This window comes from Gymnodraco acuticeps, unplaced genomic scaffold (assembly GCF_902827175.1).
Source record: "Gymnodraco acuticeps unplaced genomic scaffold, fGymAcu1.1, whole genome shotgun sequence".
In the NCBI taxonomy this organism is placed as follows: Eukaryota; Metazoa; Chordata; class Actinopteri; order Perciformes; family Bathydraconidae; genus Gymnodraco; species Gymnodraco acuticeps.
The window spans coordinates 2,798,200-2,824,040 of NW_022990947.1; the positions used below are offsets into that span (position 1 = coordinate 2,798,200).

The 25,841-nt window shown below is 39.0% G+C and overlaps 1 protein-coding gene across 1 annotated transcript in view; it reads right to left on the bottom strand.

The window, feature by feature from the left end:
• The window catches only part of grid2 (glutamate receptor, ionotropic, delta 2), a 548,550-nt gene that overhangs the window by 90,822 nt on the left and 431,887 nt on the right, over positions 1 to 25,841 (bottom strand). Inside the window, 3 exon segments of the mRNA XM_034234858.1 lie at positions 16,969 to 16,972; positions 17,680 to 17,992; positions 21,497 to 21,694. Of these exon segments, the coding sequence (XP_034090749.1) occupies positions 16,969 to 16,972; positions 17,680 to 17,992; positions 21,497 to 21,694 (515 nt within the window).

Genomic DNA, 25,841 nt, shown 5'->3' on the forward strand with positions numbered 1-25,841 from the left:
GAGAGAGAGAGAGAGGGAGGAGGAGGAGAGAGAGAGAGAGAGAGAGAGAGAGAGAGAGGGAGAAAGAGAGCGACAGCTGGAAAGGAGGGAGAAATAAAGAGTAAAAGAGAGGGTGGATGTAGAAACACCCTGATAGTGGTCTGAGGCCCGAGAGCAAAGGAGAAGAGAAAGAAGTAGGGGAAGGACTTCAAGAGGATGAAAACAAAGATAGAGAAATATAATAAATGAAAGTGAAAGAATGAAAAAAGACAGAAAAAACAGAAGGAAGACGGGATAGAAAAGAGAGGAGATACAAGAAAGAGGATACTGAGGAAAAAGAGAAGTGGCCTTCCATTGAGAGAGAGAGAGATGTAACATATTTGCAAGATATTATATAAACTTGGATTCATGAAGATCAATAAAAATAACAAAACGTTGAGAGGTGGGTTGAGAAAGCTCTTGACATGTTTTAATTGAAGTCAGGCATTGATTTTTAAAGGTGCCAACATGTGAGAAGGTTGCAGTTTAGTATGGACATTGACATCAGCTCTTGAAATACCAAAGTGTCTGCCCCAAGCTATGATTTTAACAAAAAGCATAAATATTTTTGATGTCATAATTACTGCCGACCATTGAGGCGAAACATAGTCAACATTGCACTGGTGACACTGAAGTCTCATGGGGAAAGACGATCCAAAGGACAGGTCTAACGTTATACCATATAGTCTTCCTTTTGTAAAAGGACATGAAATATGCACACACTTACAGTCACACTCCACTGAGCTATCGGAATCACTGTATTAACAGGGTACTTATAACAGTAGATTGTCCTAACAACCTATCTTATACTACATTATATGGTACTACATACTCTGCTCTAACAAAACCATACCTCATACAGGGCAATACACCCAGATGGAGTCAACATAGAGCAACAATATGGAAGTCAGCGAGCCCTTCAAGTTTGAGAGTTGCTGATGTACATGTATTATGTATATGTACCTTTTGTATTCAAAAGGAAACCATATTTGCCCCAAATTGACCAAAAACAGCTTTATGATAATAAACAACAACAAAGAAGAAACAAATGCTGTTGAACATGTATGATAAATAAATCCCAAGTCTACTACAAATGAACAGCCCCAAAGGCCATGCTGCTTACACATAGGATTGATCTGATTAGTTCCTGAGGAGTGATGCACATGAGATCAGCCTAACTGGCTTAATAAAGATCACATTTAATTGTGTTGACAACAGAGTCAGAATGCTCCTTCAATGACGCTAACCAGGACTAATAAAGGGAAGAACATTGTGAGACACTGTAGAATAAAGGTTCTCCCTCAGGCATTCCTGACAATTCCTGGTAAGAAAGTATACATATGTGTTTCTGTTGGCATGTATGAGTATGGATTCAATAAGAGGCATTGCTAGCAAGAAGCTGCTTTGTTGTGCCGAGTTTGGCAGCTTCAAAGGTGCCCTTTTGTGTCCCCCTCATGTCTCTACATGCTTCCCCTCTCATTCTCTGCTGTTCTCTTCTCTAGTTGTGGGCTAAAATATGTTCTCTTTTTTTTAAGAACCTACTAGAACTGGGGAATCAAAATCTGAAAATGTGCTATTTTGTAGCTGGAAATATTTTAAATCAATGTTGCTGTGTTAGATATTAGAATGAAGTTGTCCTAACTTACAGGTATCCATTAGTCTTTACTTGTTTCATTACTACTAGCAGACCCTATCTGTTGGCTTACTTGCTGTGTTCCTTCTTTGATTGACTGAGTGACTGGATTTCTAGATGTCTACATAACGGATGGGTTCATTAGATATCTGGCTGCAGGCTGGCAGCCCGGTCCCTTGGCTCTGTGACTGACTGACTGATTGACTTGCTACATTGCTGGCCTCTTAGATGAATACATGCTTCCTCATTCTCCTGCCCAGTAGCAATACACCCCTACACAAGCTGCACTCAACAGAAAAGACAACTGCACAGACTCCTTCCCAGGGCAGCTGAAGAGTTTCACTTGGAATGAGTCATCTCGCTGATATACCCTCAAGCTAAATCATGATAAGTTTAAATAATAAATCATACTGTACAAAAAGTGCAATTATGGTTGTTTTAACCAAACTACCAGAGTAGAGGTATCAGAGTAATATTTTTTTAAAACATTATTTTGATAATTTCATTTCTAGATTGAAATGAATCAAACAAGTAATAAGTACATCAAGTCCTTGGATATATGAGGGCTTCGGACACAGACTCCATCTCTCAGTGCTGGGACAAACTAATCAGAGAGGAACAAGATTGGACCAAATGCCCTTGATCCTGCTTGCACGTGTGCTGTAAATCTGAAGGGATGGCTTTGAGGCCAAGACCTTTTGTGTAGAAGGTGGTACATGCTGCGACACAGAGCCTTCTCAGGGGAGCGTGTAAGACATGTGGTATCTTTGTTACTTGACTTTTACCTGTTTGTGCTGAGGGTTAGTGGTGCCTCTGGGCAGGTGAATGAATGTCAGCAACCTTGCTAACTAAAGTTTCTAGAATCTTCTACTTTAATATCCTAGTCTTAGCTGATCAGAGTTGTTCAGTTCAAGTCTAAATTAAGTGCTGGTATTTCTTGATTGAGGAATAATGTAACAGTGGCAACACAATATTATTATGTATTTATAATCTTCTTTGTTTTGTATTTTTGAATTGTGTTTATTCATAAAATGCCTATGTATAATATAAGAACATATGTTACGTATATAATACCATTTGCATAATTATATTTGTATAAATGGGTTACCAGCTGCTCCTTACAATAAGGATGACATGTTATACAGCTTTTTTCACATATCTCTAGATGTTTTCCAAAGCCTTAAGTCTTACAAAACAAAATAATGATGTCTAGTTTTTTAAAACTCTGCAATAACAGCCGGCTGTTCAAAGCTACAGCATCTCATTAAAGAATTTACCTCTCCATTATAAGTGCGCCATAATATTCCATCTAAAGTCAGAAGTAAAACATGATTACTCAAATAGTATCACATGTTATGTTCGTGTCTAGTTTGAGTGAAAAGGGCAGAAAGAAAATATAAATGGGAGAAACAAGATGTTAAAATATTGAAGTTATAACCCTCAAATTGTTAGAAGAGCCTCTAGAGGTTGAGACAAAACGAAATGTTCTTTCAAATTTAAATCAAAAGACAAAATATTGTGTATGCTTTATTAAATACCATATCTCCAAAATCTGTAATTATGGGTAATGTAATGAACACTTAATACAGCATCTCCAGGCATCTAACATGCTTGATTAGAAACAAATGTGCATGGCATTAATTATATCACACTGTTGGTTTTTAACCAAGATTATTAATCTAAGTCGATGTCAGCTTCCTAAAAAATAAATACAAAAAAAAACCATAATAATCTAACTCCAGAAATACCGCATGAATACCAATGTTGAAATGCTGCAGAAGAATCCCAACAATTGTTAAAATGGATAATCTGACAATGAAATAACTTTAGTTAGGAAAAATGTAAACTGTACTTTGGTAGCTTTTGATTTATGTGTGTACGTGTCAACAGATGCTTCAGGGTGCAAACAGACTCAAAGCTATACACACAGACACACTCACTTAAAGCACGTAAACATCTCTGCACAGTTATTTTATTTATTTAGAGCGCGATAAACAGGGACCATTTCAAATTGAAGAACTGTTGTTTCCTGCAGGTTTGAAGCACAACATTATTCCATGAGCCTACTCATCTGCATCAAACACATTCTCTGTTTCTCTGCCTGCCTCGACCCTTACTTCTGCTCCCTGCCTTCCTCCTCCCCTCCCCCTTCCTCCATCCTTGTTGACATGCCTAGGTAGCAGAAGAGGAGAGCTGCTTTGAAAGCAGCCGAGTGGCAGGCACATCCAGAAGGGTTTTATAAGGATGTGGTTTTCTTGTAAAGCTCTGAATCTCACCACTGAGCAAGCACTTTCTGTCCTCAGATTATACCCCTCTACTCTCTGATGACTTGCAGGAATCGTTATTATTTAATTTTTTTTACCATCTACTTCTCCTCTAGCACTTCAATCACTCTCGACTGACGGTGTCGCAGTGATTATAAACAACTTGGGGAATACATATTACGGGGTTGGGGCCTGGGTGACAAGTGGAAAAAATGAGGGAATAGAAAGAGGGATGAGGAGGGTGGAGCGCATGCATCACTCTTCCAGCACCTCTCCTGCCTCCTGCTCTTCAATCTCTCCATTGTACTGCTGGCTATCAACCAGAGCAGGGGGGGGTTTCCATGCGGTTAGCAATTTTGTCAAGCCGTCAAATGCCACCAGTATAAGGGTACAGCAGCTCGGTCATTTTGTGGATTTGAGCTAGGATGCATAAAGTTTAGGATTTTGAGATGTGTTAAATAGTATCTCCCTTCCCAGCATGCTCTTTGATTTCCTGTAAGAACCTTAGGCAATCAGAAAAACACCATGGAAAATAAGTATCAGCACAAAAACCTTAAATGACAAAGAATGTACATAAGCACAATTTGAAATGTGTATTTGTGGGACATTTGCTTTTAGAAGAGTTTCAGGGAGATGTTTGGGATGACGATGTTGTTGATGTATGAGGGCAAAAGTGCAATGATTAAAAAGAGAGGAAAAAAGAATGGCAAATGGCATAAGCCTGTTTTCTTTTGTTTGCTTATATTTCTCAAAATGTAATATTCAATAGACAATAATTAATAAAGTCTACCAACAATCATAACATTGTAAGGGTTATTATGTTGATGTGAAAGTTAGTCTTCAGCTCATGTAACATCTGGCTAATTGCATTCATCACTCCAACTGCCAGACGACGTTTAATAAAAGGGAGATTTAAACAGATTGTTATACGACTGCCAATATTTGGATTGTGATAGAAGAGGTCTACACTGTATTTAGCAAATACAATTTGCACTCAGGACCTTTTCACACATTTTCTTTCCCGTTTTGTTTCAAGTATTCAGCACTAACATTTGTTGAGAGTACAATATATCAATATCATTTACATATTTATTTAATTTTGTAATCTGAAAGGGACAATGTTAGGGATGCACGATATTGTTTTTTTGAAACCGATACCGATAACTTCCTGCTTCTCAAGACCAATAATACAAATTCTTTACGTCACTAATTATTTTAACGCGATTAACGCATGTGTATTTTTTTTCCTCGGCCGCCCCGTAGTTTCAGAGCGCATCGAGTTTAAAATACCATCTACAAGCTGATGCTGACAGCCGCACTCCTGCCGCCCGCTTGTGGCAGACCACACTTCCACGCTCACCGGCAGGCACCGACTGGCCATCTGGAGGACCGGGAGGGTGTGTGTATGTGTGGCCCGAGCGAGCGAGAGAGAGACCTTACGTGCATTGTTGTTGTTAGCATCTGGTGCTAGCTAGCTGCGCTAACGGATATAAGGAGCGGTTTAAATGAAAACAGAGGAGCGACATTTCGCCACAACTGCGCCGAGCACTTGACTTTATGCAGGAAGCCAGACAGTGGGATATTGTACGAAAAGTCAGCACACTCAGCACGGATAGTGCAACATGATTGCAGCGTCCAGGCAGCTCCGCTTCGAGCATATGCCTTGAGTTGCACATAGCTCCAACGCCCATACCACCGACGACATGTTTGTTTACTGTCCTGGCTTCACGGCCGCACACCATTTACGTCACAGCCAGGCATGAGTTAGGGAGCGCTGGATTTGTGAAGAACTCCCCTCTTCCTAAACCACTAATACCACAGTACTGGCAAAACGGGAGGAGCCGAGTGAAAAACAAGCGCCCCTCATCCCAATCCACCCACACCGCAGTATTTTTTTCTTTTTTTTTTACCCAAAAAATATATTGTATATTATCGGGGCTATTAATACTGGTATCGGGTTTATCGGGATGACGTCATAATTCCTAATATCGGACCGATAATTATCGGCCCGATAATTATCGTGCATCCCTAGACAATGTGCAACATATGTATACAGTACATTGCACCATATGAAATGTAGCTAAGAGCTAATTCTCATGTGTGGTCTCTGCACAGCGGGAAGCGTGGCGCACCGCTCAGAGGCGGGCAGATTAATTAATAAAAAAAAGCTCACATTAAGAGAATAAATCCATATTATTAAGTGTACATTTCCTTTCCCTTTCATAGTGACTGTAACACGTGCTAGGGGAGGGTTGGTATTATGGTAACTACTTCAATACAGTTATTAATATTCATGAATGACATATTAATATTTCATATTGGCAATGATTCACCTCTGATGTTGACAAATTGCTCTGGTCCCCGTTGGTATGGATGTGCTCTACATACAGACACCCATGTATGTATAATACAACTAACACAGTAGCATGCACATGTGCACCTGTACACACGAGGCATGTGCACACAAACAGACAAACACGCACAGTGAAAGACTGTAAAGGTTTTCAACTTCAGGGTATTTAAGAGTGTGTACACTAATGTGAAATAAGAGGAACAAAATGGGGGTGGAGTAAAGTTTCACAGTTGGATAGTGAAAACACATTTTTAAAATGTCTATTGTTTTCATTATTAGGTATTCTGGGAATGACACAGGAGGTGATCACTGAGGAGAGAGAGCAATTTGAGTGAAGAGAGATGGACAAAATAGGCCCATGTGGTTATGTGGAAGTGATTCAACCTTCCATTAATTTCAAATGTGATTTTTTTCACCCAAACAAGGGGGAAAGCAGTCAAAGGCATCAGTCAATGTCAACATATTTAAGAAAAATACCACTTCATACAAGATAAAGATAAGCAAATAGGATTCACAACTGTTACTGTTTTAACTAACCAGACAGTTGAATTATACAGAAACATATTCATTTTAAGTAAATGGGAAGAAAGATAACAGTAATGTTAAAAGTTACAACATTCTTCTCCATTAAAACTTTTGGAAAGTACATTTGTGAATTAAAATCTAAATTAAATTGTGATTGCTTCATTGCAGGACTTTCACATAAAGTGTTGTGCCACTGCAATTATATTTATTGCATTTAATGAAAATAAATTAATCACAAAAAGATTCAAAGACACAATAGTTTTTATTGTGTTGTTTCAGCTGTTGTTTGTATGAGCAAAATGTTATCTTAACCAAAACTGTTTACTTTGAAACATCTCCGATTTTGATAAATAACACATTTTGTAAAGCAGAACGCTTTTTTGTCAACATTGTAGATGTATTTTAGAGGTAAACAAAGTGCTGCAGTGTCTTGTGAATAATTTCTCTTCTTAGTTTGGAAATTCAACTCTCTGTCACCCGTTCTGAATTTTGAATGTATGTCTTTATCTTTGCAGAGTTGACATGTTGAGAACATGTCTAAAGTTGAAAACCCACAATAATTCAATGTGTGTAATAGGAGTATGAGCTATGGGTTCAACTGTGGGAAAAAAGAAAAGAAAATCGTAGAGAATCACCCTGAGGGCTGACGTTGAAATGGGCATCTGCTCTCTGCGGTTAGCTTGTCGATGTCAGCTCAATTTCACAAAAAGGAAGCAAATTAAAAGATTGAAATGCAAATTATTCCCCCACTTAGTTCCGCTTCGGAGTCCGCTCACATGCAGATATCGGCTATGTCTGCAAGAATGTTGGTGTATTCAAAACAGTCAAATATTATTGGTGCCTTTGCCTACTTATATAGTTTATGTATGTGTGTGTGTGTGTGTGTATTACCCCCCTTGTCCCTATAGGAAATATTACAGTTTATGTTATAAAGTACATCTGGGAAAAAGGAGAGCAGAGTGTGTTTTGATGGCCCTTGACAGATAATTGAAATTAATTGGAAAGACAACTTGGTTAATACATTTTTTCAGCATTTTGCTCTGAGTCTCTCTCCCACTCTCTTTCTGTTGAAGAGTCTCTGTCTCAGCTTCTCTTGTTGGCTTTGATATTTTACTTGTAATTATGTTATTTTGCGAAATGACTACAGCTTGAAAGTCACTGCAAAAAGAGCAACTTACTGGAGCCGAACAACAACATTTACTCATCCTCATGCTTTACAAAAAAATAAAGGGTTGGTTTCTGGGTAGGATTTGTGCTGTTTTCATATAATAACAAGTTATTTATTTATATTCTCTCTTTCTGTAAAAAGCAACATTAAAATGAGCGGCTACTGTGTATATGAATAGGTTTGGAAGATGGTTAACTATTGTGAGATGCTGCAGAGCCTCGTTATGATGGTTGGCTGCCATTTGTGGGTGTTTTGGCAAAACAAGTAGCCCACGAGAAATGGCTTGCTGGCAATTATAAGCTCATTATGTTTGTGCTGCTTGGCCAGGTTCATAGATAGCCTACTCTTATTAAGTGATTAAGCCTTCAGGGAGTCAAACACATGCATCGTTCTCCTTGAAGAAGGAATAATGATTATATATATATATATATATATATGTATTCACATCAGGTTTGGGTCATACTAGATTTTAGAAGTGGGAATTCCAAACAGTTGCTACACTATCCTCTCTGGGTGAAAGCACACTTACTCAAATAATATAGGTTTGTTTTATTTGTGACAACATTCTGTGATTTAGCATGTTGCATTGCAATAGACTGACTTACAATATTTGCTATCGTTTTACCCAGTGCTACTGGCTAAATAAATTATTTGGCAAAACTATTCTCAATGTATTAGTCTTTACGGTTCTATACAGTATGCAGCTTTTAAAGCTAGAAGTCACACGTCTGGCCATGTCTACAGAAACAATTTCATGTTCATTATCTTGCCCAATGATACTTTGGCAGAAACCCACACTGTTACCTTGTTCACAACTGTTGTTGTTGTTTGCATTGTTAGCGATGCTAGCAGAGTTAGTTGCTAGCTGGCAGCAAAGCCATGGCCGTGTTGAGAGCTGTGTGGAGGTAATCGCTCAATCATAGATTTGCTTTGTATTCCGTGTAGACCACCTTTACCTGACACACAATTTGTGATACGTTTTTTTCAGAGACACTCTGACCATCTTGCTGCATCATCGCTTATAATCATTCATTGCTTTTTTGCCTTAGAGAGCTTTTTCTTATTCCCTGGAATGAATGAAGGTGGAGCTGCCACTGAAGCTACAAATGGCACTGGGCTAAGTGTGGAGACCGGCGATAAACCTTTTCCTCTGGTGTATTAGCATCTGCATTTTAGTATGGCTTAGTCTGTTAATTTACTAATGCCCCGATGGAATACCTGTGGTAAAAGTTGTGCCATTGAATGTTTGAATGTGTGTGTGTGTGTGTGTGTGTGTGTCATATGCAGAAATCGCTTGACATTGGATTTATTACAGAAACATTTCTCCTCTTTTCTCCTCCGTTCTTAAGCCTCATCAGCACTTTTGTTTCCTTCAGTTGAAAGGAACATAAAAACTATAGAGTCAGCAGAAATGTATTTAAGCGTATTTACAGGCTGTGTTTCACTGCTAGCCTCCTATGGATCAATACAATCTGTGTACAGAATAAGGGTTACAACAGCCGGCTATGTGCGAGTCTGTACGTGTGTGTGTTTTTTGTATGGCTCTGACACTGTTGTATGTGCTCTTTTCTAAAGGGCAAAAGTAAGGGCTTCTCCTGCAGATAAAGAGAACATTTCACATATCCCACAGTGTGCAACCAATCCATAAGCTCTAGTGATGGATTGGAATCAACTATAATTCATTTAATATCATACTGCCGATGAAAATGTAAAAATCTAAATCTAAAACCACAAACTAACAAAAGCCGTTCAGGATGGACCAAGGGCTCTCTAAATTCTTTATTTTCACATGCACATGAGTCCATACACACTCAGCTACAGTACTGTCATCTCATTAAAGGTGACTGCATGCAGACCGTGTCTTGTTCGATCAAACCAATAACACCATGGCTGTCGCTATGAGTGCAACTTCTGACAGATTGCTCTCTCAGCAATTTTCCCTTGACAATCTGTGTGTGTGCGTCTTCCTGTGCACACATACTGTATTTCTAAGCCCTTTCACTTGATAGTGATTGTGTTTGAGTCACTCATGTTCAATGTTAACACTGTCATTCTCAATATTTCTCATCTCGCAACCCAAATGCCCCCCTCCCGCCTCTGTCTGTCACCCCTGTCCAAAATCTTACCTTACACATCCTTCCCCCTTTCTCAAGGGCAGCATGTCTACACTCACTGTGCCAATTTGTGCTGATCTGCAACTTCTGAGTTACCCATTGAATTAATCAAATGTTAAAGCCCTTTCACATATCCTAATAGAAAGCGTTGATGAGAGGGTTAGAGTTTTTCATTTTCTTTGTTTCAAGCAAAAGGAAAACAAGTTTGCCTCAGAAAAGTTTCTCCCTGTCTCTTTGTCCTCACTCCGCCTTCCCGTCACCCATTTCATTTCAGTTTCACAGCCAATATTACACTGAGTAATTTTGTCTGGGCAGATAGGAGTTATGAGCACAGAGATAAACAATATTGATTATGGAAACTCGTTTAAATGCCATGGACAGCAATTGATGCTCTGATTGGCTTAAAGTAAGCCTGGTTCCTTTTTTGATAGTTTGAGTGCATAATTGCATTTTTTATTTATCATTTGATTAGGCAGCGAAGTGCTCCTCATCTTTAGAGAACATAGCAGTTACATGAAAGAGAATGTTGAGGGCAAGACCTCAGGGAAGGGGTTTCACAAGAGTTTTCAATCTCTCTTGCTCTCTATTCTTAAAAAGTCACAACACTTATAAACTCTACTTTCCCTGATTCCCTGTTTGTATCTATTTCACTGCAGCCTAATTATTATTATACTCATAGTAGCAAAAATGTGAGATATTTCTGTCAAGTGTTTCTGTCAACCCCTTAAAAAACAAAGAATGACAGCACTGATGTGGATAATGTAAGAGCCAGATGCTCTTCTTCACTCTGCAGAGTGACAACGATAAAGCAGTTTAAAGTGACAGATGCATGCAATAAATACATGTTTCAACATGGATAAATAGAGGCAATAGCATTGACATTTATGGATACCAACTTAATGTCACTCAAGATGGGAAAACATTTGAGAACTATAAAAATCTTAACAGACACTAGACATCAATCAGACTTTGAATTTCCCACATTACCAGCTCAAATCATCAGATCCAGACTTGTCCTCAGGATTCAAACAATGTTAATCCTTATTAGCATCTGAATTACATGTGCCTATAACTGTCAGTTTTACATATCTGGGCCCACGGAGCCTGATATAATGACATTCAGCAGTACAGCATGTTATCATGTGTTCTTGCTTCTCGCCCACAACATTATTTGTGTCCTTAATAACAGCATTTCTACTGCATTTTACGGCTCTGCATTTTAAAAACCAAACTAATGCTATTGCGATCACATTTTTAAAATATACTCAACACAAATAATGTATAATGGTAGCAAGCAAAACTACGCCATACACAACGTGCTATTATTGCAGTCATTTCTTTATTTCTTTGGTTGATACCAATGAAAGGATTCAGCGAATGCACCATTTCCATGGCAGTTTCTCGTGGCTTCGCTACGCTGAACAGCTGATCCCGCCGGCCTACACAGAGGATAGTTTTCTACTTTGTTCTATCTGGAAAAGTAAATTCTGAAAGAGATCCTGGTACAAACGTCAAGTTAAGTCGTACAATTTGGTGGAAATGCAGCAAATGCCTTACTATAGTCTCCCTAGGAGGTTTTTCATCTTTATATTGTGTCTTTCTTCCCAGCCTTCTCTGTTAGTATATAGTGCTTCCTCAGCAACAACTAAAATGACTGACTGAACACTAACACAGTGTTTAACAAGGTGTGTGTGTATTGCTGTTTTATCCCTGTTGACCGACCTACCTTATACTTCCCCTTTTATTTTATTTCCCATCTAGCTGAGGTATTTAGAGTTTTACTAGTGGGGGTCTCGGTGTAGAGAGGGGTGTGCAAGTTGTTTGTCAAAATGAATGATCTAATTGATGAAGTAATTAAGTATTTGGTTTATTCAGGTTGCAATCTGCTCAAAGTCTGACCCTTATAGCACAATCATAGGGAAATAGACTGAATTCACACAGACTGTTTATGTGCAGTTAACCACAGAAAGCCTAAGATGAATATGTTTGTAAGTCACCGTGCTCATTACTGTCCCTGCTAGCTTCTGCTTCCGAGAGAAGCTTTCGTGCTGCTTCGGCAGATATTTTTCTGGTAGCTCTAGAAAACATCACAAACATATGTTATATGTAGATGGTTTGAACTCTGCGTGTTGTAGCGCTGCAGTAGCTCTTCTCTGTTGCTGTCTCTCATTATTTGCAGTATAACTGAATTTGAGATTTACTGTAGTAGAACACTGGGTTCGTTTTCTCTATAAAACGTTATAAGCATTATTAAAAGTGTAAAGTACTAAACAGACGGAGAGAGGTAGAGAGGAAAAAAAGAGACAAATGTAGAGAGCCCACACATACATTACACCCCTAACATGTATAAGGCAAACATGCTGGTTTATATGAAACATACTCGGGCTGGTGGCTGCCGCTCCCATCCCCACAGCAGGGGAGAAGGGGGCAATTAAAGTTGAAGGCCAAATCTGTTCTCTTATGATGTGAATCAAAACACAGTGGGAGGCACATTTCCATTTAGCAACTGCTTAACATGTTCTTATTATACATTCTGAATCATGTTCGCCATTATTTCAGCAAGCATATGAATGTGTTTCATATGTCACCATAATGATTTATGAAACTGAGATGTATATGTAAAGGTGTTTAGATTTAGATTGTGTTTAGACTTTACTTGAAGTAGCTATAATGGATTGTTCCTTCAGTAACAATTGATAGCTTCCCCCCTTAGATCTAAAGGGGTAGCTTAAGGTAATGAATGCACAGACTACTAAAAAGGGCAATCAAAGTGCACAGACCTCTACCAAGGCTATATTGAAAGGTAACATTTTTTGAGTGGGGCAGAAAAGCATTAAAAGCCCTACATATAGCTGCTCAACGCCAAATGGCAGACATACATAGTCAGTTTGTAGCTCAGGCTCAAAGTGGAGCATTTAGCAGCTTTAGTGCCAATTATTTCCAATAGAGTAAGTAAAGCCCATGTGTAAATAAGCAACAGTTTTCTAACAAGTTCACCACTTAAAGGATGATAACTTTTGCCACTGCCCTAGGTTGCGTGGAAAAAAAACAAGAACATTTAGTTAAAGTAGCAATAATAAGGCTACTTTAAGCCCTGCATTTAAAATGATAAATGCAAAACAGATTGGCTCCTATTGAAGTGTTATTTTATTATAATCCCTGATGCATGGATAAATATATTCAGGTCAGAAGGGATGAAATCAGGTCTAAGCAGGATATGGTTGAACTAGTAACAGCTGGACATGTAAGTGGTAAGAAAGTGAGATCTCTGGAAATGGTGAGAAAAAGGAAAAAAGGAAAGGAAGCAACTGTGACGGAAACAAGAGAGCACAGCATGGAAGAAAGAGCAAGAGAGAGACGTGCATTTAATGACACTGTTGAGCGATGGTCACTCTTCACAGTGGGATATCTCTGTTGCCAGAAAGAGACTGGGACAGAGAGGAGAAAAGAGGGAGGATAGATGGAGAAATAGCAGTGCACAGTCAGGAAGAATGGGCATCCTAAAGTTGGGTCCACTTCACAGCAGCACAACACAGTCGTTAGAGAGGGGTAATGGATAAGAGGGAGTCATAAAGAGAGGAAGAGGGGGAGAGAAAGAGAAGAAGAGAGCAGGAAAATGATTATAACGATGGTTTCCCAGCAGTATGGCACAGCAGATGCAGAAATAATGATGGAGGGAAAGACACAGAGGAAGGTAGAGAGGAAATGGGGAGTGATGAAGGTGAACGCAACTCACATTGAGAAAACTCAGCGGTAAGTTAAAGGAATTGGAAAATGTAGAGAACTGAGGAAAAGAAGGAGGTAGGACATTTTCTTTTCCTATATGGTGCCACAACAAGGCAGAGAACTCACAGCTTTACTCTCTTACACAGTCAAGCTCACATGTATACAAATATATAAGCACAGCAGAGGCTCTTGGGAGAAAAGAGAGAGCAGAAGAAGGAAATATTATATATATATAATATATATATATGTTGAAGTGAAGGGGGGAACACCAGAAATGGAGTTGGAGAGCGCGTTTGTGAAAGGAGACACATACTGTATTCAGTGCGACACCAGAGTTTTGCTTTTGACTGTTCTGGTTTGGCTCAAACAATGAAGGCAAAACTTAGAGCAGTCAAGAATAGGGGAAGTGGAGGATGAAGAGACAGATAGAGGGAGACAGGGAGGTAACGAAGCAGGAAATGGGATGGAGGAACTAGGTAACGTGTTGACTCTCACAAACTGTCTCTTTAAGTTTAATTGTTCTCTTCTTTAACAAGTCAACCTTTCAGAACTTTCTCTCCATCCTACACAGGTTACACATCAGCAGATATGCCCCCCCAGCTTCTGTCGCCTGTTTGAACATTACAGTTCACAGTCCATTTGGTAACTGTGGCCACTTAACTTTTCTTCTCTCTCGGAGTGCAGCTTTGCAAAAAAACACACTATAAAAGAAGCATTGTGGTGGTTATGTTGGATTTCAGATGCAATCTGTTGCAGATGCTCTTGCGGTGGAACAAGCTGACCGAACAACACCTGAGGGCACCTCAGACATTGAGCTTTCTGTGTAAAATGGCCCTGCAACTTTTCTCTGCTTTCTTGAAACTGATAAATGATCCCTTTACTGACTTTACCGCTATGTCTTGGCTCTCTTTGGTATTAACTGTTACCTTGTTATATTTACAGTATATCCTTATAGCACTTTGACATTTGATTTGAATGGAATTGATCACAAATAAAGTGGGAAATGACATGGCCTTCTCAATGTAAAAGTCAATTTAATTTGCCTTTTTTATTCCGTTTCTAAAATGCATGACAATTATGTTTAATCCACTTTAGAGGCTGTATTTTAAGTGGCATAATCATCTGAGACCATGAAATACACTTTCATTCCACGCCATGTATGAAATTGTCCATATCACAAAGGCTTTTTTGCTCTTAAGCATATTCTCCAGCTCCTGCTGGTTTACAATCTTTCACAACACTGAATGGAGTAGACACTTTCTTATCAGCACTTGCACTCAGCTTGTTGAAGCTTATATCTGAAGTAGTCCAACATTCCTCTGACCACTCTCTCTACACCTCATCCAAACCGCTGCAGGCAGTTTCCGTTTTCTGTCCTTCTGAATTCTTGCATGTCACCGTCCTCATGCTCTCCCTCCACTGACTGCCTATGGTGGTTCACATCAAATCAACAACCTGGTGTATACAAGACTGCAAATGAGTGCACATTCCACATCCCTTCGAGCCATGGTGTGTCCGTGCGCTACATACCAGCCAGTCGATGCCCTGCACTCTGCTAATGTTGTCTGCTTGGCTCTCCTAATATTGTGACCCAGTAATCACTCATCCCAGCCTTGACTCTTCTCGCTCCTGGCTCTGAAAAATATTGGAATGACCTTCCCACCTCAGCCAGCGCCAAAGAGTAATCCAACTGAAGCTGAAAATTAATCTCCTTAGGAAACATTTCACATCCTCTTAAATCGTACCCTCTCTCCCACACCTTCCTTTCTACATGCACTACTTACATACTTAATTCTATCTACAGGTATTATTTAACTTAGCCTACAAATTATTTCCCCATATTCCTGCATCTGTGACTTTCTGTTTTTACTGGCGAAATACCCAAATCACATTTCTTTGGCAGTAATGCAGATATGGTCTCCTTTCAAAAGAGGACATGCTGAGTGCAACCAAACCAAAATCAAACAAGTATGGTCCCTAAGTCTGGCCACTTTCACTGCAGGTGAAAAAACTAATCACAGCCTGTTGCCAAAACTAATGTTGGCATAGACTATGATGAAGCAGTAACAGCAGATTATGTCAGATGCAGTCCTTCGCATTGTGTGTCTTTACCTCTTCTTCTCTCCCTTTCTCTTTTCTCTCTCCCTCTCCTTGAGACCAATGAGACATAGTGTATGGCTTGCTGATATTTTCCCCTCTACTCCCATTCCTTCTCTCCTCTTCATCTGTGTCTCTCCCTCTATTGGCCTTTACATGCACACCTCAGACACTGCCCCCCCCCACACACACCCACCAAGAGACATATGGATGAAGGAGAATAAGGAGAAAAAAAGAAAGAATGACGAATAGAGGATAGAGTGACGGAAGGACACAATCGTAGTTGAGGTTAAGTACAATATAAGTAGGAGAAAGAGACACGGATAGCAATGGAAAGGCAAATGAGACAGGAGAAAGTAAGTATGATCCCGTTGCTCCTCCCTCTTCTGGCCCTCTCTCCCTCTGACACAGCACAGAGCAACAGTCTGGCGTCATGTTGGACTATTCAGATAAATTATTCCTGGGATGAAAGTAAACCACATACCAGGTGACTTAAAGCTAGTGAAGGTCTGCCCACTTAGCCTCGTGGCCGATGTCTGTTATTGCTCAGCTAATTTTCTGAGTGAGATTTTTGGCTGACCAAATCACAAACAAATGACCTGTGGCAAAAGGATAGCTCTGCTCACATGAACATGGATACATATCGCACACACGCTGTAAAGAATAAACCCAACATAGACACACACAATGGACAAACCCATGCCTAATAAAAAGGAAAACCTTTAGTTCCCTCTCTCCTTTTTTCTCCCTAATGTTACCATGACTAAAATGTTAATTACAGCTAAAAAGAGAAATGATTGCAAATATCAAACCGCAATTAGCATGTATCATCATTATTACCACCATTAGCTGCAGCAAAAGATGGAGGGTTATTTACCAAACAATGTTATGCTCATCAGCTGCTTATTCAGGGTCTGAAATATTTTACAGGAAGAAAATAATATCCTCCCAATTTCCATAATGAGTGTAGTTCCATTTTTTTGCTATTGCGAGTCTCGAAGCATGTACAAGGCACAGTGTGATTATTGTAAAATTGCAGGTATTTATTTATTATACTACAAACCCCGTACACATCTGCACAGGCATGAACACAAGAATGACCCTATACATATAATCATTTTCTGCTTTTTTCTGTCATTATATACTCAATAGTTACCAGTTAGAATAGGGTTCTGTTACCTTGTTATATTTACAGTATGCCAATTATATATAATAAAAAAAAGATTCCACTGCCCTCTCCTGACATTTAAATCCTGAGTATGGTCGGACAGATTCTGGAAAAATCTTCGGGTGGAAAACCAGGTAAAACCTCTCCTCCTTTCTGTTCTCATTTGACTACTGTGCTCAAACGTGAAAGGTCAATCCACACTCATGACACCCCGAGGACAGTTTTTATCACATATTTGACATTAGATTACTTTAGCAATCAGCCCTTTTCTTCTATCCTTCCCTCCTCTCCCAGCATCTCTCTATCTTTTACCTTTGAGATGGACCCTGCAAGCTTCTTATTGAAGTACACATCCCTGTGGCATAATATTGAAGAACAACACTTCTTGTGCACCTTCTGGTTGCCAGCTGGTGTAAAATTCATTTTTTGAACTTTATTAAAAAGCTACAAAATAATGAGCAACAGCACATTCGATAAATGATCAAGACATATTCAGTTAAAGATCACATCATGATGTTTCCTACTTTTCGTAACCCATTAAAAAAAAATTAAAAAAGACTTGCAGCGTGAATTATGTTAATTTTTAAGATTTTATGTAACATTTCTTCCTTACCTTGTTGTACGAAGGAGCCGTACACGAACCACATGGAGTTGTACAGCGTTGTCGGTGACACAGAGCCCATGGGTAGCCGGGGAGGGTTGAGCCAGTTGAGCAGGTACACCAGGATGCCAACGAGGAGCACGGTGCCCGCAATGCACGCCCACAGTGACAGGTCGAAGGGCGCCAGGCAGGCAAACATGTCCACAGTGCGTTCAGCTTTGCGCAGCAGAACGCCCACTGAATAATCCATGTAGCGTGTGGTGAAGTCCACGACGCTCTCTCGCTCAGGCGTGATGGTCAGGGCAGAAAGTCCCACATCTGCTCGCTGCAAGAGGCGGAGGTGAAAAGAGGAGTTTGTAGTATCAACACTGAAAATGTGTAGGTGAGGAACACAGCAGAAAAATGTACTTTTGTAACCATAGATAGGCAATTGTTTTCAGTCCTGCCTCAGCCCCTTCCAACAATTTAAATACTTAATACAAAACATTTGTATTTCTTCCTACAAAACATCTGGGCTGCAGGTAGCTAAACAAAAGGTATTTCTGAAGAGAAATGCAGTATTTTTCTGCAAAATCTAATTGTTTTACAGAACTTTGAGAATGAGTAGTCTTTGCATATTGCTGGGACATGAATGAACCGTTCTAAATAGTTGGGTCCTGAGTGGGGAAAGGAGACTGCCCCTCTTATATTTTTGAGAAACAACCAAAGGCATTGGTTGAAATAAACCATTACCAGCTCTAAATTCTAAGTTATAGTATTATTTTCCTCTTTTCTTTGGAAAAAAAATCCATTATTTTAATTCTGATATAGAATGATTCAACAGCTGCAGGGCAGGCAGGAGGCTGAAGGGCATTCAGTGTGAAGGGTGGCAGGGCCTGCTCTCTCATATCCATTTAATTTAGGCCTATTTATGTTTCAATGCTAATCAGTTCACACTTCAACAGAGAAATTATTTCCTAAAAAATCAACAAGATGACAACAGATGACATCTTTAATTATTTACTTGTAAAGACTTGAGTATGTTTGCCATGAAAAATAGGCTTAGTTCAGCTGAAATGCAGACACAATAAAAGGCTAATTAAAATGTTTTCAGTCCCCAATGCTTGGCTACAAGCAGATGTATTATAACAAGGATTACAGATGCTGTTGTAAGCGTCTATGTTTGAAAATGAGTGCCAAAGATAGTACAAGTGTATTATGAACTTGTTAGATAATAGGATTGTATTTACTCTAAACAACTGACTGTAACAAGTTAGGTGATTTTGCCGGTGAATACTAAGCCCTACAGCCGCTGCACACACTCAGATTACACACTGACAAACACACACTTGCATGCATTGCTTACCCCATCTATACTCCCACACACACACACAACAAATAAAATATTTAATCTACCGTAGGCAAAAAAATTAAATCTGCTAATTTCACAGTTGAGTGAGGAAACAAAATGCTTAAATGTGCAGAAATTGTCACTTACACTGCATAAGACATTTAGTAGAAGCCCTACAGGATGCCTGTTGGTTGAGACAACACTACGATAGGCATGCAAATGCAGTGTGTGTGTGTGTGTGTGTGTGTGTGTGTGTGTGTGTGTGTGTGTGCAGTATACTGTATGTGTGTGTGAATACAGATTAATTTCTATGCTGACTGCTGTGGTCAGTCGACATGGAAACTTTCAGAGAGAACTCTGGGTAATAATTATGTGGTATAATTGGGTTTTCGGAGAGATAAACTGCGTTGCTGACTGATGGGGGAAACAAAATGTTCAGCCTGTGCTTGTCACATTATTCAATGTGCTCACTTTGTGAGATGTTGCATTGGGGGGAGGGGGGTTACAAAGGCTAGACACACACACACAAGTATACAAGGTCAGGGAAAAGAGACCCAGTTTCAACAAATATTCAAGCCTGACATACAACGAAAAGAAAATAATCAAGGGAAAAACATTGCTGAAAATAAAAAGAAATATCCTTGACCTACGGCATTCACATGCAGGAAATGAAAAGATAGCTTTTTCTTTAAAGTTTGAAAATGTGATGAGAATTTTCTTCTGTCAGTGTAGTCTTTTTTATATGTTGTTGATTTAATGATTTTAAGTGAAAGTAACCTGTGCCCTTTAACGTCAAAGAGATACCTCCCGACACAACAACACTTGCATTTGGCTAACTTTGTTGCATTGAGCATCAGCTTAAGGTTAAAACTCATACATTTTACACAACAAAACATATATTAACTACATCTACATTTTGAATTACATAACAATTCTAACTAGGTTTTTGATATATTTGTCATGTGTTCATAACATAATATTACCAAATTAGGAATGGAATTTTTTATATTCATTTATTAATTGAATGGGACAATTTTAAAGGCAAATTCTTTTATTTTATTTTCAGGATACAGTATGTTATGTCTTCCTCATCCTGGCATAGACACAACATACCTATTAGTCTAATTGCATACAGTAGGTGGCTGTACTAATCGTCATGAATGAAAAACAAGTTTAGCAAACTCAAATGAAATGTTAAAAATGTGTACCCATCTAAAATATGTCTTTAAATTATGCCTTTACTTATGCGTCTATTGAATGGAAAAAAATTCCATCTCAAATACCTTGTTGCATCCCAATTTAGCAGTCCTTAAATTATTTTTGGGAAACAGAATGGCGTGACAGTATGGTGAGCTGAAGCCTTAACGGTTGGCCCCCACATGAATGTTTAAACGACCCAAGGCTTTAGAGTGAGGTCTGAGAAACAATGGGCTTTTTCATATTTTGATGCTTTGTGGAATATTTCTATATTTTTGCATAGGGTTTGTTACTGTATAAAACCTTTTATTTCTACAGAAAAGGATTACGGATGTAAATGAGAGCAAATAATGTTGCATGTGCAAGGAGCATATTTTTTGGAAATATTGATCCCAAGTTGAATATCTGAAGTATTGTCACTACTCAGACTTGACATACAGTCATTTGAAGGTAATGTATCTTGTGTTCTGTGTCTCTTTTTCTCACTTGCTTTATGCTGTTAACCTAAAGAGGCAAACATATTCAGTACTTACATCTGAAATATTCAGTGTCGGCTACTATAGTAGCTGACCATGAAGACAGACAACAAAAGAGCATTAGCATCTACTTTGAGGGCAATAAACTTGTCAGAACATAAGATTGATTTGCTCATTTACTACACAGCAGAGAAGTGGTGCATTCTCTGAATGCAAATGTTAAGCTACCTTAGGTAACCTGTCCGCAACAGCAGCTATGTTAAGGTTAAAGCACTTGTTATTGCCAAATGGAGACCCCACCCACATAAACACACACACACATTCCCTCTCAAAAATATTATTGATGAATTCATGTTTTTACTTTAAGGGAAACAAGTAAATACTAAGGGAGTTAAGATGCTGTCAGATAGTTAAAGATGCTTGAAGCTTCTCCTCAGAAATATGCCATATGACCCAATTCCACTCATTTTAGACACCATGCTTCATTGGTTGATTAATTACTGTCTAAATTTCCCTTTCCTATGTTAAGAAGTTGAATTTTTTTTGTGTCAAATGTTAAGATTGGAATCCAGACTGTGAAGACTCAACCTGAAGATGACTATGGTCCTAAAGAAATGTACACAAGTGATGCCTATAACAGGTGTCTGCAAGCCTGCTTCTTCTTTTGTATAGGCAACACACTCTTATATCCATATATCTCTGTTAGTTCTTCAAATATCTATCCCATGTCATTCTTCTCCTGGATTCCATTATATTGTTTGTGTATTTTAAGTGTTTGTTTGTGTGTTCTGACATGTGTTTTTGCATGTATGTATTTTCCGCTCACCTTAAAGACCAATTCCCCCATCAGTCCGTTCCATTGCCCGTCAGGCTGCAAACTGCCGTATTTATGGTCTGGAGCGACGTAGATCTCATACTTAAAGCCCAGGTAGTCGGACAGAGCATCCAGGACGTCAATGGAATAGCCTTGGTACTTCTTCGGTTTTCCCAGAACGTTCTCTGACACCATTACAAACGGCTCCTCCTGTAAGGCAAAGATCAATCCGTGTCAGTGAGTCAGACAAGCAGCCAATCAATACACCACTCGTTCAAGCATTAAATCACCCAATTACTCAAGTGGCCATTCTACCACCACAAATGCTCATTTTAAAGCATGGTAGAACTTCTGAAAGAGCCTACATTACACATACAGTACAAAAAGGTCATGATCAACACACTATTTGCACAATTGTAGGTCAACAAAATCAGTTAAATGCCTGTATGGGGAAAGTATATTTTACAGCATTACTGTTGTCAAAGACTACAGATAAACACTCCCTCTGGAGATTCCAGTACATTGAAAAAAAAATAAAATCTTGTACGGTTAAATACATGTCCTGCCTCTGACAAATCAAAGCCTGTTCTGTTTTAAGACCTGCATGTTTTACATCCGCTCAGTCTGGTTCCTATTCCCTTTTACTGACACACTATTACCCTTGAAAGCCTTGCCCTACTCTTGATATGCATTACCATCCTAAGTATTTGGGTGCAAATGGGATTTGTCACCCCTCTGACACGTGAAATGTCATAGCCAGGGTGAAATCGCACTCCTGCGGGCGTTATATGTATCACATCCCTCTCTGTTGTGGCACCAATGGCTGTCCTTTATACATTATGGAGCACTAAGAGCATTGGGACTCATTAAAACATTTCTCTAAAGAATTGGAAACTGAAAAAACGAAAATGCCAGCAGTAGCACATTTTCCTTTGAACCAATATGGTGATAAAAAACAGTGTAAGATAAAAAAAAAGATCTGACCAGGAATAATTCTGCCTACTGTTGATGTGTTGAAACCAAAACAGATGCAACGACATGAGGTAGTTCTATATCTATTCACCTTTTATTCAAAGAGGGAACTTAATAATGTATTTAAATATAACCTATCAAACCTTTTCAAGTGAATTATAATGTTGAAATCAATAATTGCCTCATGCATTTCAGCAGATTTGTTTTTTATTGGTTAATTTTGCAATGCACTTGGGACAGCTGAACCTCCCGTTTATCAATATCTCCATGGCATCTAAAGGGCAGCGTCCTGTAGAGGCTAAATGACATTCAACAATGCTGACAAACACTGGTATTAAATGAACACAGCACAGGGAGAAACCAATGCCTTTTCAACAAGAAGAGCTGGAAACAAAATGTATATTTACTTGTATATACTGTACTAAGATTGAGTGTTTAATTGGAGGAATTTTCTCATCAGCTTTTGTCTAGTATTTTCACTCACCCTTTCTCTCTCGCCCCACTTTTTCTCTCCTCTTTAATAAATCCCTATTGATGAGTGAAATGTTTTAGGCCAATATGTCCTGCGGATTTATGAGGGCCTGCATGTTATTGACTGGATACTGGCTGCCCATTAAGCACACATACATTCACACACACAAGCTGTCAACATTAACATGGCGGCATTCTAATCCTTGCTAGCTGCTGCTGTTCAATAAGCTATTAGTCAGTGAGTGGACATGCATGCCAAGTCCCTATCTCACCTCAAGCATCCATCCACCAAGGCAGGAACACCAACTAGCCCACACACTTACTTAGTAATCCCCCAAATACTTCCAAATACACTGCTGATTGTTGGTGAATGTTAACAGTGGAACATTGTTTCTAAAGTAAACCAGGCATTGCATTGATAAGATTTTTTAAATGTAATTGGTACTATTTTTTTCAGCGAACACGTAACATATGAAGGTGTTTCAATATGACCCACACGTTTTTTTTCCGGCCTACTATTCAGCTTGTTATACATACTGTATGGTTTCCAAGTGAACAGGCTCTGTGATATACAGTGAAAACACACACTAGAACAAAATCAAACATATCCACTGTTTACATGACTGTATGTGTTGCATATGTACTTGCAAGCCTACTGGAGTTTGCTTGCTACTGTCACAATGGCACACACCACACATAGCAGCTGCAAATCAATGCAAAGCAGTACGCAGTTCTGAGTCTGTGTATATATAAATGGTCGAGAGTTTCAAAGTAGTTTAAGCATGATTGGCATTTTATCTCATTAAAGTGAATTGTAGGTATAGGAATATGACACAGAGATGCATAAAAAAAACATATGTCAAACAATGTTTTTAGAACAGCTATATGTTCTCTGACAAGTGGATAGGCTTTGTCACTGACACCATTTGAAGTTGGCAGGACAGAACATGATAGTTCTCTCTTTCACTCAGGCATCTACGTTAACCGCACTGACTAGTTGAACATACAACTTGCTGAATTGTAACTTGTGTTTCCTTCACTCTTTCTTACATGTTATGATGTATAGTGATTAACAGGTCCTCTGTCTCTGGTTTTAGTGCAGCGCTTGCCAGTCACTGCTTTCATTGTTGATCAATGTCTGCCTTTTTCATTCTTCCTACAGTATGTATTCCCGAGCATCGCCTATATTTTCTGTAGTTGCTTCTTACCGTGGTGTCTTGCCTTCTGCTTCACTCACTTGCAATAGATTGATATAATTCAAGACAAATCCCCTTCTAAGATGTATTCTGGGTATGTGATGCTAATCTGTGGTTCTTGTTCTCTCTCTCACTTTGTTGTTATTTTCCAGTCTGTTTTATCCCCCTGCCACTGACCAGCTGTTTGATATACACCATTTGGCATCTTTCCACAACCCAACGTCTCCATCTTTATCAAAGCATTATGTCTAGGACACCTTTTCTCCCTCCATCAATCTATACGTTGAAGATGGATAACATCACTTCTTCTATCCCCTCTTTGTCTTAACGATATTGCTCCCATCTCTCATTCGCCTCATCCCTCCTCCTAGTACCTTTCCTTCACTCTCATACCTTTGGCACAAGTTCATCCCATCTCCTCTCCCCTGAAAGTACAACATGTTGTCTTCATGTTGCAAGGAGGTTTTTGACACATGATTGGGAAACACATTTTTTTAAAGTAATGGCAGAGGATTCCTCCGTGGTGATGTGTAGCAGTGAGCATCCCCAAAACCCCGAAATTCGAGTAACATGTATTTTGTGAAAACCTTGCCGGTCTCTGCAGAACATTAGGTTCTGTTCTAAAATGAAATGTCCCTCTGTCTCTGTTTGGTAAGGATGGAGGATGTGTTTCAAAAAGTAACAAAGAAGCAGTGCAGTACATTGTGAAGGTGATTCATTTCTTCTTACTCTTGTTTTTCTGTCATATCTTTACTGTTGCTATCTAATGAGGGTGTACCCCATAGTATAATTACTTACTGAATGTCTAAAACAATTGAGTGGAACCTTATCAATCATCATTTATCATGATGATCAATCACCCCCAGTCTCTACAACACTTTAAATTGAGGCACCAATTTATCTTGAATTCTATTTAGTGGTTACTGTGTGCCTTATCATCTTCTGAAGTAAAATGTCAGGTTCATTTGGGGAGACACCGAGCAGTCTTTCCTTATTTCCAAAAATGTAACCTAAAGTTAATAAGGGACACGCTCAGCCTTTTGCTGCGTTTGAGCTGCAATATACTGTATATTCCCAGTTTGCTTCTATGAATGTGGAGCAGAGCCAAAGAAAGGAGGCTGAACACTCGAAAGCAGAGAGTATAATGAAAACATCAGCAACTAACTAACTAACTAACTCAGCAGGTGAATCTCACCAAATCAGGAACATATGCAAATCAGTGATTGGTTATTTAAAGCTGTCTGATTTTGCACTTTCAGATTGTTACATCGGAAGAAAGTCAACTTTTGATCAACGTTTCAAAGCTTTAAATTATATTCGGTCCCATTTGTGACCTGACTTTAAACTTTACTAAGCCCTGAAGGAACCATGAACACATAATTATAGTGATGTAGCCATTCATTGGTAACATCCATTTAATAATCACTATAGCTCTCGCCATTCAATAGCATTGATTTAGAGTCATTGGCCCTAATAGTGGCACAATCTCCTCGCCAATGAACTAATCGATAACTATTCAACCGTCTGAAAGACAGAATACGACAAACAGATCATTTCAGAGGTTATTGTAAGTGCAGATGTGTGTTCACAAACATGCTTGTTAGTTAAGTGTGTTACATGGACAATCTGCATGGAATGACCCCCACAAATAGAATATAAAAGGTAGAAAAGACGATATCAGCTGTACAGTACTACATCTGTAGAAGCTACCTTATCCC